Source organism: Pelobates fuscus, chromosome 7, assembly GCF_036172605.1.
Source record: "Pelobates fuscus isolate aPelFus1 chromosome 7, aPelFus1.pri, whole genome shotgun sequence".
In the NCBI taxonomy this organism is placed as follows: Eukaryota; Metazoa; Chordata; class Amphibia; order Anura; family Pelobatidae; genus Pelobates; species Pelobates fuscus.
Genome location: NC_086323.1, coordinates 103,915,246 through 103,934,085, shown reverse-complemented (window position 1 = coordinate 103,934,085; position 18,840 = coordinate 103,915,246). Strand labels below are relative to the sequence as shown.

The 18,840-nt window shown below is 38.8% G+C and overlaps 1 protein-coding gene across 12 annotated transcripts in view; it reads right to left on the bottom strand.

Annotated features, from left to right (window-relative positions):
* RBFOX2 (RNA binding fox-1 homolog 2) overlaps positions 1-18,840 on the bottom strand; it is a 118,610-nt gene that overhangs the window by 68,524 nt on the left and 31,246 nt on the right. The window contains exon 1 of one of the 12 annotated variants that reach the window (XM_063426330.1): positions 12,835-13,080. The exons of the other annotated variants lie outside the window; for them this stretch is intronic. Within the exon in view, the coding sequence (XP_063282400.1) occupies positions 12,835-12,861 (27 nt within the window). The 5' untranslated portion in view covers positions 12,862-13,080. Of the gene's footprint in view, positions 1-12,834; positions 13,081-18,840 lie in introns of those variants that run through there. 12 annotated transcript variants of the gene reach the window in all.

The window sequence follows — 18,840 nt, the reverse complement described above, 5'->3', positions numbered from 1 at the left end:
AGTGCATACCAAAAAAAAATTTTTTAAAACGCAACAAAGGCTTGGCATCTGGCTAAACTTTAATCTAGCCCAAGTCTCTCTGGTCAGCTGTGATACAAGTTCTTCACATAGAGACATTAACTACATGCAGTTTCTAAAGAATAATAAGAGTTCATTAAAATGCCATCAGAGAAAATATAGAGGGAAAGCCGAGTAAGGTGGGTTTTAATGAACAATTAGCCTCCGCAATATCAAAACCCCAGCGGCACAGAACAAATGCTCATTTTAAATACGCAGCCCAAAGGACTGGTTTCTGGTTAAGATCCTACTAGCCACCATACGTAATATTTGCTATAAAAAAGTCATAATATAAAGATTCATTTGCAATCCGTAGTGATAAAGGAGACTATATATTTGGAGAGTATATTCCATTTTAAGATGGACATACAGAATTTAAAGACTGAAATGTGATATTTGTAAAATCATTATTGTGTGATACTGCAAATATTTCCCCCTGCTTTTACTATTTGTGCATAGTTGTTTGGAATGATAACATTATTATGATGGTATTGGAGAGGATTGCATACTCTAAGTGTATTAGAGTATAAATATATGCTTGAGCACTGTTCGGTTTTCCCTTGAGTTAATTAGGGACAATTACAATTAGTGAGTAACTATTAAACAAATATGGAATTACCTAGGGTGAATACCTTCGATATTTGGAACATGGTGAGATCAGGAAGGATTTTTAAATAGTTACTCCAAGCATCATGAGCATTACAGTGAATTGAAGTGGTCATAATGTCTGGAGTGTGTATAGAGTTTTACCCCTTTAGCTTCCGGCGGTGTAACTTCACCTCCAGCAAAATCATGGGGCCTCAGCCAGCCCGGAACAATAGATATGGGCTGACTATGGCAATTTATTGGCTGAGAACAGTCAGCTGATGCACCCGGACAATAGATAGTGACTGGATCGACTTCCAGGTTCTGCAAATCTGCAGAAGCTTGAAGTGAGTTATAGGAGCAAGGATTGCGGCGGGACCCAGGTACGTGGGCAAACCGTTGCAGAATTGTTCTCTCTTTTACCAGAGTACCAGGCGACTCCTGGCATTAGAACCATTACAGTCGGCTTGGAGTAACCCTTTAAGTTTCTGTTCTTTTTCCATAAATTTACTGAAAAGGACCTGCAATGTTGGAAACCAAGGAGAAATTGGTTGTCTAATGGTTAAACTTTAACTATATGTATTCACACATTGAGAATGGACTTTATGTTCACAATATTTACAAATGAAAACATTAGGAAGGATATACTGGGATTTGTCTAGCTTTCCACTATGTCTTAGAATGATACACATTCAATAGATTTCACATAGTAGAACACTTCCTTACACCATCGTATTCTTGGCAGCTATTTCCCATGCCATTGGGTCACTCATACGGAACTCTAATGGAGCTAATGCCACACGTATGTCACAGTGGTTAACTAATGTACTGTAACATGGTTTGCCTAGGTTATCCCCCAAAGAATGCACATTAAACAAAAAAAGCTTTTAGTTTTTACAGTGCCAATTTGCAACTTTTAGTTAACCATTTGGACATGCTAAAATGTCAAAAGTGATGATTCTTGAAAGTCCTTATTCAATTAGCTCTATATGCTACATAGGGTATATTATAAATAAGCCTTTTAAAATATTTTAATGTTGTGGAAATAAAGGAGCAATCGTTGTTTTTATGCATTGCTTCATGTATTTATCAATTACTGAAACTCAGAAGCAGTCACATGTGTCGGTTCACTACTTGGTTTAGAAATGGCCCCTCGTACAGCTCCTTATAGTACACAAAAAACACCCAAACCAAAACCCATAGGCACGAAAGTTCGAGAAACGGGCTGAGGAGTTCGTTGTTGCATTTCAAAGTGCTTCGGTTTCCTGCTTGCCTATGCCAGCAGCACCTCTGCATTCCAGTCTGCTCTCATACTACAGACCCCTCCCCCACATCCCTGTTCTTGCCACGAGTCTGTGTGATGCAGCACTGTGTTCCCGGTCTCCCCCCATCCTCCTCCAATCCTTCTGCGCAAACACAGCTAATGCTGCAATTCGAGCAGCATCCCCATCCCCCGTCTAAAAACAAAACCATTTCCCCAAATCCCACCCGTGCTAAAAGCAATAGGTCTGTACCTCCAGGCAAAAAATATGCGGGAGGGGGGGGGGGGTTACTAGCTTAGATGCAGGCATGCTGGATCCAGCAATGTTCTAACTGGATCTGGCAACGTTCGAAATATTTATGGCAACGTTCTAAGGGTCTAGGCTTTGGTCTACCTCACACAACACAGTACAAATCGCAACATTCATTCACCACCAAAAATGGTTATAAATTAGAGCTGTTTATTTAAAAAGCGGTGTATTTTTATTTATTTTTACAAGGTTTGGCTTTTCTTCCTCTAACGGCAAACAAGGGGTTACTAGACTTCAGGCAGACATGATATAGCCGCATCAGACTTCTAATAAGATCCAGACGTGTGCCTGCAGTGTTCCCCCTCTGCATTGGAGACAAGAGGAGGGTCACTGAACAACAGGGCGTGTGACCCTTACAGAAAGGGATACTTCTCCAAGCCAACACGTCCTTAAAGTGACAGCAGCTAATTTTCTCCACCCATCCCCACAAACTCTCCCCACTCTAAATTTCTCTCCAATTACACCCTCCCTTTCCGGTGGGAGATTGAAAGCAGGCCTGCTGGATAAATCAGGCAGAGCACAGGATGAAAAGGATAGATAGTGTACAGCAACTCAGATTTGTTTTCCACCAGGAAAAAAACAAAACGCTGTTAGGGTTATAAAACAACATCAGAGTGTACACTTTATACGGTCTGCTTTAAATGCTCCATTATCTAAACACTAAAAAGTGATTTACTAAACAACGAATTGAAGTGAACTAAAATCTAAACAATTATGGTTAAAATAGTCAGCTTGTGACTATAGCCCAGTTGGAAGGCTTAATTTCAGCTCAGCACATTTGCCCTACATTTTTCTACATGTTTCACCAATTTCGAATTTTCAATTACAATTTACTGTTTAATGAATAAACCCCTAGGAAGTCATTATTTACAAATTATCATCTTTGTCACAGGAACGGATATGCCATCTTATCATGAAACGACAGATTTGGCCTGCAGTTTGAGAACAAGTGTAAAGTTCCCCCAAACAACAGGAATGATAAGAAAAAAACTAAACACATTCCTAGGGAAATTAATAAACTAGTAACACATGAAACCTGTACTCCATGATGTAATGGGCACTGACAAAAAAGTTACATATCCTACATTTAGAACTTTATTTTCCTTTCTAGGGTATGGACACAACATGCCAACGTGAAAGACAGATTTAGTTCCCCAATGGAGCATATGTGGATTGGGCAGAGACTGAAGCAGTGAAGACCCTAGAAACGGTTTTGAAACATTGTCTGACCAAAAGTGCATGTATATGGCTAAAGGATCCCTATCCTGCAGGACAACTTGTGCAGCCATCTGAACTGTTTGTATTGCTAGCACAGAATTAAAGCCTAAGGAAATCCAAACACAAACTTTGAAAATTGGTTTTTCGTTTTTCCAACTGCACTTGTTAAATAGCCTTTTTAAAAGTATTTGACAAGTACAAGTTATAGATAAAAGCGGTGCATGAAGTTAATAAATAAAGTTATTATATAATGAATACACAACATTCCACTCGCTAATATTCCAAAGAAAGGAGGTGTGCATCAAAACACATTAAGTGCATCAATACATTTTCCGAAACCTTCTGCTTTGCCAATGGAAGAGCTGTATATTTGACATAAACCATACACACTATGAAAAATCATACAGTGACACATGGGCAACATATTCAAAGAAGATAAAAAATAAATAAAAAATCCACAATTTAATGAGAAAAAAAAAAGTGTTTTTTCCCATTCACATTTTTTTTAATGTGCTACTTGCTGTGAATGAAAACTGGTTTAATTTCACAAGTGTGTGCTGCTGCGTGAATCTCATATAAAATCAATTGTAATGTAGGTGTTGATGGTAAATGTACCGCTCTCCTTTTCTAAGTGATAGCAGGACAAGCAAAGGCTAAATGAAATCAGGGTACTTTTCAGTTTTTTTTTTATGCAGTAAGGTATAATAAGGGGGTCTATACAGTCTGAAGTATCCCCTTGATCTGTACAAACATTACAGTTTACTTATGCAGGAATCCACTTTACTTGACAAGCAACTGTGGGTGTATCTAAACCTAAAGTCTCTTCTCCATTCAACATCAATGCCATTTACATACAGATGTGTGCAAAAATGTATATGTTTATATAGTAATAAAAAAAAAAAAGTGCTGTGAGCAAATGTCTATTTCATTGGCAGCACAAAGTCCTGTTAGTGTGTCTAAGCTCCTTTTGTTCGTCACTTACATAATCCTCTTATTTCACAAGTGAAAGTATAATGGATTAATTTTTGCTACATAGATCCACGGTAATAATGCCCAATCTCTTTCTCTCTATAAACACACACACAAACATTAAAAAAAAAAATTAGATTAAACTGTGTTTAGATATGCCTAACAGCAATGTATACATAGAATATGTATTGTGTGGTAAGTTTGAAGGCTTGCTTTTCATCCAAGATCTCAAGCTACTATAATTTAAGAACTCTGTAGTTAACAGGTTAACAAGTTTCCAGCTTACCAGAGCTCCCTATTACCCATTCCACATCTGCATGTAGTGCAGATACCCATTAGTCTTATCGATCCTTTACCTCTCAAGAACTCTTTCTTTGTAGATGAGATGACCTGTGGGAGATAACATGCATTATCAAAGTTTATAGAATGGTGTTCTATTTCCAAAAAGGAACGTTCCTCTCAACTTACACATTCAGAGGTATTCACTGAACAGTCAATTGTGGTGAACTAAATTGAGGCCAGGCAGGCTGCGATTTGGAGAGTTGGCCAAGTATTCCACAGCACCTATTTTGGCCTACAATTTAGCAACTCAGTTTCCATATAGTGATAAGGCACTGTAAAGGGCATTGAACCACTTTGTTATATATACACATTAAGTAGAAAATTAGCCCTTGAACATATATACTCACAGAACCATTTGTTGTGCAATTTAATATCATATTCACTTGCATTACTGGAGCAAAAAGTGAAATGAGTAAAAATAAACATGTATATAATCTGCAGATAGATGCACCAGGTAGGGAAATCTCTTTTAGCAATCCATGAAAGGACCCAGGAGAAGAACTGCATATGGGCAACATATGCAATATTCTCACCCCAGGGTGCGCCAGCTAATAACAGCAGGATTGCAGTCTTTCGGAAAACAAATTTAAACCCAGAGATTTATAGAGAGGGGGAAATCAGTTTAATGTTTTTGCATGTATGACATGCATTCCTATAACTGCACATATGCGCACCAAAAAACGCCTGCCATCTTAAATTATTCAGGCCATAATCCCAAAGCTTCCACCCTGCTTAAATGATAAATAAAATATGTATTTCAAGCTGTAGGAGGAAAAAGGGAGAAGCAGGCCATAGTATTCAATGCAACCAACATGCCTCCATCCAAAAAAAAAAAAGTCAGTCTTTTAGTCCAATTTTTTTCTTTTCAGAAAAAATAAGAGAGAGACACTGGTGGTGAAACCGTGTAGGTCTGTGTAACCGGTTCAAAAGCCTATGGTGCCATAGAATATGGAGCAATGCAGTACTGTGCTGTCTATCTATAAATAGTCCAACTGTACATTGTGTGAGGTGAACTTGTCGTGACAGCCAAATTGCCCACCTACTCAGTCCAAATGCCACACCAAAGCTACCAGGAACAGTCCAAGTTGACAACATTGGTCTGCAAAAGAACTATTAAAAAAAAAAAAAAAAAGGAAGCAATCAATTCTCAGGCCCCTTAGACTACCAGGTATAAGCCCTTATTAGACATAAGCAAATGTGGGATCTAGGCTACTGTCCATGCTTGATTACAGTGTGATAGAGTGTGTGACAGTGTATATGTGAGTATTTTTAAAGAGCCTGTCTAAGTATCAAACACTACATGCAAGTGTAGTAGTTGGGGGCCCATTAGGCTGCCGGCACCATTCACTAATTCTTGGTTAAACCTTTTGAGCAAATAAACCAAAATCTGGGTGAAAACCAGTGAAACATACAGGGTCTTATCTCCTACTTGTATTTCGCTATTATGGAGGCGCCACTTCTGGATTAGCAATATCCATTTCATCAGTGTTTTAAGACGATTTATTGGCTGAGCACGTCAGGCGACACACTCAGCTAATGAATGCTGCTAAAATATAGGCAAAATTGATTTTGCTAATGCAGAAGTGGAAAATTGGCATTTGCAAAAAGACACGCAAGTCGTCTGCTCAAACCACTCAAAAACGGTTGGCCCAAGAAGCAAGGGACAGCACCAGTTGCCTTACGGCACCATAACCACTACAACTTGCAGGGAAAGACCCAGAGTCGCAACCAACTTCTCTGTGTCCAATTAGTGAGAGAGCTAAACTCGCTTCCCCTTATATAAAACGATCAGTTTACGACCTGGACCCCATCGATACAGGATTTCATTGTATCTCAGCAGCTGTGTGATAGGTCGCAGAGACTGTCTCCATATTATGGTAAATTGAGATAGATCATTATAAAATGAAAGGTCTGAGTTCTTGATTTGCGTATTTGCAGACTGCACTAGATGTTTACTACGAAGTGACTGATTATAGATCACTAAGACCTCAGCCGGGGCTTTTGACAATTTAGGAACTCCTTCCCATAATATCCAGCAAGATTTTAGCAATGGTAGAACACTGTTTTTGTAGTGAATTAAGTTTGGATAACGAGCATCTCTCAGGAGCTCTAACTATGTGAGTCAGATTCTCTTTAAATTTTAACTTTTAAACAACGCAAGATAAAAGGTAGAAAGCATGCACTAAAACTGCATGTTATTTTTGTGTTTTTGTTTGGGACAACATTTCTGAAAGAATGTAAATAACATCCTCTGCTTGATATGGTTGTATATTTATTACACTAAAACAGATATAAATCAAAATAAATAAATGGTGGGAAAAAAAGGAAAAAGTACTACAACTTAAAGGATCACTATAGTGTCAGGAAAACAAAGTGGTTTCCTGACACTATAGTGCCCTAAGGGTGCCCCCACCCTCAGGGTTCCCCTCCCTTGGTGCTTACCTTAATCCAGCGCCGGGCTCCCTCGGCGCTGGTGACCTCTCCTCCCCCGTCGACATCATCTCCTGAGTGGAGCGGAATGCGCATGCGCAGCAAGTGCCGCACGCACATTCAAACAGTCCATAGGAGAAGATGCGCCTCTAGCGGCGATCAGGAAGACCGCCACTAGAGGTTGGATTAACCCTGCTATGTAAACATAGCAGTTTTTCTGAAACTGCTCTGTTTACATCTGAAGGGTTAAAACCTGAGGGACCTGGCACCCAGACATCTTCATTGAGCTGAAGTGGTCTGGGTGACTATAGTGTCCCTTTAATGTGACTGTACAGGGGCCAATATAAAGGCAGGGATATAACAGGAATGATGTTTTGTGCACTAAAATAGCCATAAGGTTATTCACTAAAGTGTGAATTAAAAGTAAATTTCAAGGTCAAAGTAGCCAAACTGAAAGCATTATTGGCTCAGAAGAGTATTTTCATAGTTCACCTCACCTATCATCACCTTAATTCAATTTGAATTTTTATTTATTTATTTTATTTATTATTGCCATTTATATAGCGCCAACAGATTCCGTAGCGCTTTACAATATATGAGAGGGGATTTAACTATAAATAGGACAATTACAAATAAACTTACAGGAACAGTAGGTTGAAGAGGACCCTGCTCAAACAAGCTTACATTCTATAGGAGGTAGGGTGTAAAACACAATAGGACAGGAATTTACAATCAAATAAGGTGGGCTGCCCTTTAGGAGAGGGCAAGAGAGACAGGTATGTGAGGTAAGGGTTAGTCTTGGAGGCCATAAGCTTTCCTAAAGAGATGAGTTTTAAGGCACTTCTTAAAAGATGCAAGACTAGGGGAGAGTCTGATGGCGGTAGGTAGGCTATTCCATAGGAAGGGAGCCGCCCGCGAGAAGTCCTGCAAGCGCGAGTTGGCCGTACGAGTGCGGACAACGGACAGGAGGTGGTCACGGGCAGATCGGAGAGACCGAGAGGGACATACCTATGGATCTGTGAGGAGATATAAGAGGGGCTAGAGTTGTTCAGTGCTTTATAGGTGTGAGTTAGTACCTTGAATTGACTCCTATAGCATACAGGAAGCCAATGTAAGGGAATTCTCCCTTCAGTGAATAACTAACAGTGTCTGGATGGGATGTTACAGAGCTGTCTGGTTTAGAGAGAAGTATTGAGCATGTATTGATCAAAGTACCAATATTTCTCTGGCCAATCAATAAGTGGTGTTGGCCACTGGACAGTAAGGTGTGATGGAAGGGGCAAGAGTAAAAGTGGATGTATTTAGGTCTGATTATTCTATTCAACCTACAACAATTTATCTACAGAAGAGTGAGTTCTTCAAACATCATCAGCTTTCACTTGGTCCCTTGGAATCCTAAGATACATAATTTATTGCAATACAGAAAGCAACCAGTACCGTGATTTCTTTTTTTAGCATCATTTAAAGTAGCAGTAAAAGCTCAAAATAAAATTAGCTATTAAACTATGCGCTCTGCTTTCAAGTGAGGGGATGTATAGATGTCAGCAGTTATAATGTATTAACTCCGCTGCTGTAAAACATAAGAGGACTTCCTGCATTTACTCTGGAAGGAAACTTCCTACATAAAGCTTCCTGCCCATCAACCCCATCTTGACCAATGCTTCCATTTTGGAAAACAATCTTTTTCTTGGATTTTAGAATATTAACGTTTCCCATTGAGAGGTGAGGCATATTGAATTATTTCATTGGAATCTCTGAGTATGTTACCACCATGATAAGAACAGAATACAGGAAATCACTCTGCTGCCTTAAAATTTAGTAACACACTGTGTAATAAAACCAGGCTGAATATGGAATCACACAATTTCATGAAATTGCAGAGAATAATCTGCAATATTTCCCAATTGTTGTTGGATGAGAGTCAATGTAGGGGTCCACAGGATCCCTTGTACCCACGTGGAGACCTGCTCAATGATGGATGAAGATAGTGGGTGGACAGCTGGAAGCCATCACCTAGTCCTAAATACAATTAGTTTTGGCGGTCTATAGAACCCCTTCTATAGAAGTGGAGAATTTGCTCAATGGTCCTCCTCTATGAACATGTATATATATATATACACATACATACATACATACATACACATATATATATATATATATACATACACACACACACATCTTTAGAAGATTATGGAAGTACCCCCATATCCATATATAGTTAGGGGTACCTGGGGGGTCTAGAATGTTCTTATTCTCTCATGGGGAATGTGCACTATTTTGGGTTCTTGTAATTATGTCAGAAGTGAAGTCCGAGCATCTCTGGACATAAAAATGTCAGTGAATAGGAGGGGCCATATTCCTCAATTCTTATAATTTATAAAGGGCCCAAGAGGACTCCAGTTTATAATTATTAGCAGTCATTTATAATATGGCAATTACTCCCATAATTTGTATGGGAATTAGTTCCTTAGTGATTCCTGAGCTATTCAGACCTCTTTGAGGACAATTTGGGATGATTAGGACAAGTTTCAATTTGAAACTATTTAAATTGTTAAAATTGGCAGTTTTGTGAATTTCAGAGAATGGCAGATTTAAATGGAATTTCTAGGCACTATAAGCAATGTAGACGTTATGGTGCTAGGCGTACAGTAAACTGTCAAAACATTTACGATCATTTTAACACCTACCTTGCTGTGCGGCCACCTGCAGACCTAGTCTGAACTGGCCTGGTAAATTGGAAAGTCATACTCCCTTCCATTTTATCATACCAACAGTATTCACTGACCGATTTCAGCCAAGGAATACTGTTTAAACCTGGTATGAATTGGTACGGATAATGTAGATTTATTAACTTTATCAGACTACTTTATCACACCAGCTGAGACAGAAAATTCTGCAGGTGCCTGACACAGCAATGTAAGCATCAAACTGTTCATAACACAGTTTAACAAGTTACCAGCACACAGTGCCAGGGGATTCCTGGTGACACATCCAGAGTGGATTGGAATAGAAGGTGACTGAAGTGTCCCAATACTGTCCTCCAAATCACCAACATGTAATTGGGAGTGAAGTTGGTGGAAACCCCAAAAGAGAATTGTGACTTGTGACTTGTGATATTTTTTACATTACCTTCATGCTTTTACCATGCTGTGTGTCAAATTTGTAAAACAATCTAATATTTTTTACAGAGAAGACTATTTTACCTTTACCCAACTCTGCCGTATATCGTTTTTTTGCCTTCTCCTGAAAAGGCTTTATAATTCACTAACCTCTCTATTTTTGACTGATTTTGAATATGAGCACATACTTGCAAGTTTATTCTTGCTTAGATAGCCAGTGTTAAACTAGCACAATTAACGTGTTTTACAGTAATAAAAGCAGGACTAGATTTCAATATTAACCATTAAAATGTACCAAGATTTGGCAAACATGCCTTAAACACAATGGAAATATTTTTGCATTTGCAAACACTGATCTGTTTTCTAAAAAGTGTTTAACATAAAAGTTGATACATGTACTGATTTACATGCGTTACAGTTTTGTTAGGGTCTCTGCTTCTGAGCTCACAAAAAATAAATACATCACTGTATATATCTTTGCACCCACATGAACAAACAGCATTTTGTACTCCACAGCCTGAAACAGAAACCATATGTGAATGCATGCTTGGAGCACGATTCCTTATTCCCTAAACCCTGACAGATGCACACAAATCTCACTTTTTGGTCCCACATGTAAATAAATAAATACAATTTAAAAAAAAAAAGTCTCTCCCCATTTCATATGCAAATCACCTCTCTCCAGTATGGCGGCTTTAAGAGAAGATTAACTGTTAAAATCTCCAGCATGCAGACATCCTTAAAAGGTGATGCTGGGGGAATTGGAACACTGAATCTATGTACATACAGAATTCTGAAGCTTTTAAACCATTAAACCATCAACCAGTCAAGTTAGTAATAAAATATATGGGTATGCTAGAGGTATATTCACGTGTATTAATAAACGGAGTATGGAAAAGCTTTTAAATAGATACATGTTGTTGGGCCACACAATTAAATATTTTAGCACAATTCATTACAGTATTTGTTATTTGAAACTGCTTTGTTTAATAAATTAGGTTGTTTTGTTACATAATACATAAGTCAGAGGAAAATATAAGCCTACCTATAGAAAAATAGACACCAACGTGTATTTACACAACACTTCTTTCCGTTGCATGTATTAGCACACAAATTGGTCTCCCCTATTAGTAAGTACAGGCATATTGTATTCATCAGGACAAATGCAATTTTGTTTATTGCAGTGGCAATGCATTTACTTGTACAATGGAGACCCCCTTTAACAACAGAAATACCTGAATTAAGGAGTTTTGCTAAATTTATTTCATGACAAAAAGGTTAAACCACTGTATTAGCATTGCATGACCATACCACAGACAATCACTGGCATATCAAATGTGTAAGCAACCTCAGTGAGACAGTGGGTGCAAAACAAATATCCCACCTCTTTCTTGAACAGGATTATGCTTGCAACAAAACATTCAGCTTTGCAACACTAGGTGTAGGAATCCCCCAGGATCCCTCCCACCCAATTTCATCAGGGTAACATATTTCTAGCCATCCTGCTGAATGGATGTGAGCTGCTCATTCATCCACCTCCCTCCTGATTACGTTCACCTTCAAATTACTAACCCCACTTTCATGCTCTGTATAATGTGTTTGTAATATGCACCTTCAAAACGCAAATACATATTGAAAGCTTTAAAGGACTCCCTGCAGGATCAAGGAAATACCCCCTTATAACACACTATACATGAATGATTTGCTTCAATATTTACAATGCTTTAACATCACAAATATCAGATTACCATGCAAAAGATGACCAGACAATGTCCAAAACATGGCTTACTTTGTAGCATCTTTTATGATACATAAATGAACTTTGCATTACAAACCAAAATGTATCAATATGTATATTTATCTATACTGTATTTCAATGAAACAGCTCTACTAAAATGGAGAATAAATTCATTTAACAGTTCATGCACGTGAAATAAGCATATTGGTTATTTAAACAAAAGTATAGTATTCTCCATTGGGATTCAATGCCATTAACTGTTGGTTGATAGATTCAACAGATTTACAGCATTCTTCACAAGACAGCTGAATTGGAATCCAAACTGCAAAATATATGCTAAAATAGCCAAGCAGTCACTACAGCCAGAGTTGGGGAAGGTTATCAAAACTGCATTTTCTAGGCTAAGATCTTGCATTTCAGACTTCAATTCACTCCAATTCAGAGTTAAGTGAATAAACCCCTTGTTTTTGTTTTCTCGGTAGCCGCATTGCCACCATTAAACCGAAGATTGAAAAAACTACATTAAATATAAACCTATAGCACCAGAGCATGATGGGAGATATGTGATAATGGGTACACTAGAATATTATTCTACCCTTATGGGTTGTTAGACCTGAAATGTAGGAGAATGGGTAGAAATCCCCCACATGGTACTAATTACAGGCAGAAACAAAGGCAGAAAAAAAAATACAAAGGATCATGAGAGGTGGGGAGGGAGGAAGAGGGGGTGGGGAACCTGCAGACCAAGGAAGAGGGAAAGACTGAGTGGAGCGATATGGACACAGAAAATATACAACAGTCTTACCTGCGAAACCATTTTAGTTTTCTCCATAAACCAGCAGAAGGGGGTATGGGTTAACAGACCCTGGTGAGCACAGCAAGCGCACTGATCGCCTACAGTGTGCTTTAAGGGAGATCTAGCTTGTGATCACCGATGATTCTTTGTCCTTGTGTGCGTCTCCTTCCTTTCTTCCTTCCTATCTTTCTTTCTTTGCTCCCTCTCTCTCTCTCTCTCTCTCTCTCTGGGTTAAGCTCCTCCTTCTGACACCAAGGGTAATTTATCACTGCTGTGCCACTCCTTCCTCCCTCTCTGACTCCCATCCCAGCTCTCTACACAGTGTCTCTTCCTCTCCCTCCCCCTCTCTGCCTGGGGAGGGGGGCATAGCTCTCATTACACATGGTAGCGAAAGGGGGAAAGAAATTGGAGATCAGACAAATGAGAACGAGAAATGTATGCGGGTGTCTGAAATAATAATAATAAAAAAAAATTTAAAAAACCATTGCCAGCTATATCTTAAAACCAGAGATTGATAGGAGAGCTGTACACAAGGATGGGGGTGGTAAACAGTCAATGCATTGGGGAGGGGGAGATATCCCAATCGATAGCCTGGGGCAGGTCACCCAGAGAACACATACCTAAACATGGAGTAGGGTCAGTGTAGGCAAGGTCATACAGGGCATTCATTCACCAAGGAATAGTCTTCACTGTGATAGCAATCATATATTGGGGCTGGGGAATGCATTACACTGAATCATGTGAATGTTCAGCTTATTAAATGCAGTCCTTTCTGTCATCTAGGGGCCAGGATCCAGCATGTCCTTCGCATTCCTGTGGCGGATGATGGTCTGAGAATATTAGCAGGGAGCCAGGTGAGCCACGCTGTGTCATGGCGTCTGGGCTATGAGTGTAGGAAAGGACGTACGATAGATGCCATTTTATTTCTCATGGAGACAAACCGAAACCTTGTTTATGGAGCGTTGTGGCTGTGGAAAGCTAACGTTCCAAATGTAGCTACCTCATGATCTAAATGGAACCGCTACAGAACATCCCCAACACACACTGGACAGGGCTACGGAGTATGTTGGCGCTTTATAAATAGTGGTAATAAGTTTATATAAGAAAGTCTGGCATGCCTTACAACATAATGAAAAGAGCGCTGAAATGCCCACCAGCACTGATGTGGGCATTCCCCACATAAATCACTGCAATTACCTCAGAGGTAACTGTAAGATCCTAACAAGCCCGGATAGCCCTGAGAGGTTTGTTTACTAAACCTGGAATTGTATTGAATTTAAACCCAAATGGCACAATTGAGACTAAAATAGCCAGACTGTGACTATAACCCTGATCATTTTTATTTGTTACCTATAATTATGAGTTTAGTAGATAATGACCCTGTATGTATGTTGGGGAGTTAAAACGTGAAATTATCTAACTCACATGCATTGCCATTTACTACACTGAATCGTCATTCATTTAACAATTTTGGCCCCCCAAAAAGTTTATTTCCTTCAAATTTTAGTCTAAATTTTAAAATTGATTTCAATATTCTAACTAATCAAAGTTTAGTGACCATTTGCAGCATTTCCAGTTAGGATACAATTATTGATTGGATATTGAGGTAGTGGTAGATTACTGGGGTTGTTTTTCCAAAATGGCTCTGAATTGATCCAGACTAATTTCAGATTATAACCCATATTAAATAGCATATATGGACCAAGGTTCACACCATAGTTAGCATAGTGAGTTAAAGGGAAACTCTTAACATTCAAAATGGAAACATGTATTTCTAATGTTAGCGTTTTCCTGCAGAATTATATATAGAGTCCCCTTTTAAGGCTAAAATAAAAATATAAATTAATATTTCATCCCTTGCCTGTCTCTCGCTGTGATCTTCAGTAATATTGATCTCCGCCAATCCAATGCTTCTCCATAGCGAGCTTTGGGGTTCTACTGCGCAGCAATCAGCATCTACTTATAGAGATGTGTTATACTAATGCATCTTTAAGGTTAGCCCAAGAGACTCCAAGTTCCATCTCAAGCAGTGTCCTCTCATGAGTACTGGCTGTCTGAGAGTTGCCGTGGTTCCCATGGCAACACTCTGTATGGCACGTTTTATGGGCTCCCAAAAAGAGAGGGCTGGCTGCCGGAGGTGTGAGATGGAGCCTAGGCCCCCTCTTCGTTATAAAGCACATGACAGCCTGCACTGTGCCACTGGACCATCAGGGAATCTAGTGTCCCTAGTCACATGTAAGAGGAAGAAGGGAATGACATTTAAAAAAAAATATATATATATATATATAAATATAAATAATAAAAAAGAAAATCTTACTGCCTACACATGTTTTCTCCCCCCCCCCCCCAAAAAAGGGTCCCAAAAATTTATTTTAACCCCTTAAGGACACATGACATGTGTGACATGTCATGATTCCCTTTTATTCCAGAAGTTTGGTCCTTAAGGGGTTAAAGCAGACCTGATTCTGCCAGAAGGGTTTAATTACAACATTGTAAATTGTGAAATAGCCAAGCAGTAACCATAGCCAGGTTGAAGATTTTGTTTTACAAAATGAGCTATTTTGGCCTACATTTTACAAATCTATTTTCAGTTCACTACAATTTACTGTTTAGTGAATAGACTAAGTAGTTTATTTGCTGTTGCATGAAAAAAACATGTGAGGTATTCAAAAAAGCACAAAGAGTTTATAAAATAAAATAATAGTCAAGCAAGGGCCTCAATTTAATTTTGGATCAGCTTTTCAAATAATTTAATATTTTTGGATACACGTTTAAAAATGTTCCCCCCCCCCCCCCACCCCCCAAAATCTTAAAATATCAGAATGTCATATATAAAAAATTTTTTTCAATATTTTTCAAAATATACAATTATTTTAAAAGTTTATCCAAAAATATACAATTGGGGCCTAGTTTGGACAACTCTATTTTAACCTAGATGTCACAATTCAATTTTTTATTCAATGCTAAGTAAAAAAACAAAACAAAAAAAACCCATCCTGTTTGCCAATTAAAAGACTGGCAATTTGAACACCATTTGGTGAATTTCAAAGAGAGAGTTATTCACTAAACCATGAAGTAAACAGGGGATTAATTGCAGATTCTAGGCAAAATAGCAGTATTAAAAAATTGCTGAGTTGGATTTTTTTTTCCAGTGCAGCTGTTTGATCCTATAATTTGTAAATTCCCTGGTTAATTCCCAACATTCCGTGGTATAGAGAATAACCTTGTGTGTAATAATACAGTACAGAGATGTGTAACAGAAGGAAAAAAATAGCAGTACAGAGGTCTGAATGACAATATGGAACATTTATCATTTACCAAATGACCTCTAATTTTGTATATTCAGAGATCTACCCTGGGTTACAACCATTAAAAAAAATATGCTCCAAACATTATATTAACCTATTTCAAATGCTGTAACGCAAGCATTTAAGGTAAACCTAAAGTCACAACAGAAGAGCACAGTGATTTGAATAATAAAGCAGCCAGTCATGTTGGCTTTATAGCTACGATTCAAGGTTATAAATTATCTGCTTCTATAATGCCTGCCACTGCAGGATTTTTCTTATTTCTTTCCCCATTGAACCCCCTGCAAGCTGGAACAGCAGACACAGGAGTAAATCTTCTTTCCTTCCAATAACAGGATGACACACAGGTTTGGAGTGCAAGATGGAATAGATTTTAATGGTGCCACGCTTGGCTTTTTATGCAAGTCCCCAAGCAAGGGGTACGCCCACATGGACCTTGTTGGGGACAGGGACACAAACTTCCAAACCAATAACACATTTACAATGTAAAGCACTCCCACACAAGGCAAACAATCCTCCCCTGTGTTTGGGAGATAATTGGATCAGTAACTGTACTAATTCTAATCCAATTATCTCCAAGCACAGAAAAAATATACTTTTTCAAAACACCCCAAAAGTACCCTAAAAATACATAAAACCCCACAAATGTTACATCCCCTGATAGCCCTGATCTGGGTGACCAACATATGCGAACATCACCCAGATCAGTTCAGGGGTTCAGAAATTTCCTGGAAGTCATAATTTTGACCGACTGTGCACATGGTCCTATGCCCAAAACAGTTCCATGAAATCAGTGCTAACGGTCGGTCAAGTTCTTTTACAGGTTTCCCTGCAGGGCCCATAGTCTGTGGGCAGGATGCTGGAAAGCAGGCTCCTCCAGGAGCTCGTGGCAAACTCACTTGGAGAGGGGAGTTTGGCACAGGGGAAGACAATGCAGGAAGGGGAATATTTATTTTAAAGACCATTAAATATTGCAGGGGGGGGGGCTAAAATAAAGGGAGGGCACATTTACACTTCCAATGGCAGGCACTGCGTACAAGGGTATCATAACATCTGTAGCAAGCGTGCATTGCGCACTGACAACAGCCATTTTATGCACAGAACTGATATTAGACAGGCATGCCCAAGTCACATGCCACAGATGCAACTAGTCCCCAGCACAAAACAGTAACTATCTCAGTATGTGCAGCATTTCAAGCATAAACTCTGCACATACAGATTTCTACCACTATGATCACTTCTAAAAAGCAGAAATAGTCATGATGGTTGGAGGCCCCTTTAACTTTTCACATATGTTTCTGCAGTTAAAAAAAAATAAAAAATAAGTGGGCAAAAACGCAGTTTGAATAGATTTCTAATTGTGAAACAAGAAGGGTAAATAAAGTCCTTCTTGATTTAAAAATGGCAGTTATATTTCCTATAAATTTCATAAACAAACGAAAATCCTCCATTTGATTTAAATTTCCAATTCAGTTATTTTTTTATTTTTTTTTTGTAAATCTTTATTTTTGTTGTGCATGGGTAAACAGTGCATGCTTGTCTAGCCACAACAGCTCTCACAAGCTTAATTATCAGAAACAATGTTGGACATAGTATGGCATTTTAAATAACAGCGCACCTTTTTTAAGTTAAACATAAGGTAGAGTAGTCAAGCATCCGGTAACATATAGTGAAACAATAATTTGAATGCAAGAGAAAACACATTGCACAATGAGATGCATATGATGGTTCTGCACATTTTCAACAGGTAGTTATGTCAAGCTAGGTAGATGTCACAAGGTCCCATTAGTATACAGTACATTAGGCTAGTGTTACTGGCTATGCTGGTTTAACTAGCTATCAGATACACCGCTTAAAGCAGTCGCTTCAGTTGGTAAAAGTGATAATTGTTCTAACCATTAAAGCCACATGCTGTGATAGTCCGCCATGCCTGTTTGGGGTGTAGGAAAGACAACTAATACGGTTAAACTAATTATAACCACCAAGAGTTAACCTGTGAACTTATAGCAGTGCCGGCAGAGGTGTTCAAGTATTAGTTGAGCTTCCGGTAACACATAGATAAACAGTAATTTAAACATAAGATAAAGAAAACACTTTGCTCAATGGGAGGTATATGATGGTTCTGCATATTTTCCATATGTAGTTATGTCGAGCTAAGCCAACTATACAGGCTAATGACTTCAAGCTGAAGTGTACTAGGCAGATGTGCCTGGGAGTAAACAGGTTATTTAAACATTGAGTCTTGCATGCATTGAGAACGTTATGCCACTGGGTTATGGGCCTAGGCATAGAAGACTGTGTAACTGATTAAGTCAAAATTATAAGCAACTAAATAAACAAAGCTTAGCTAGTTCTTCCTTGTGGAGTAACCTGTCAATTAGCTTAGGTTATACTTAAGTGAGTAACTAAGGAAACACACAGTGATTAATGCTTTGATTAAGTCTTATGCGATGAGGCTTAGGCCTGATGTGACAGTTGCAAAGCTAGCAATAGTTTTGGTACCGGTTATAACACTTGCAATGATTAGTAGGAGTCCCGGGTAATGGGCATTGCAGTCGTCCGCTTGAGAAATCAGCCAACGCCACAGGGTGGGATGGCGGTGCAAGAATCGAGAGCCAGTCCATCAGGCAGTGGGGAGAAGCCCCCTCTAACCTGCACTCGGCTAGGAGGCTGTCCTGCTTTTCTTGCCTGCCCATTCCGACCAACC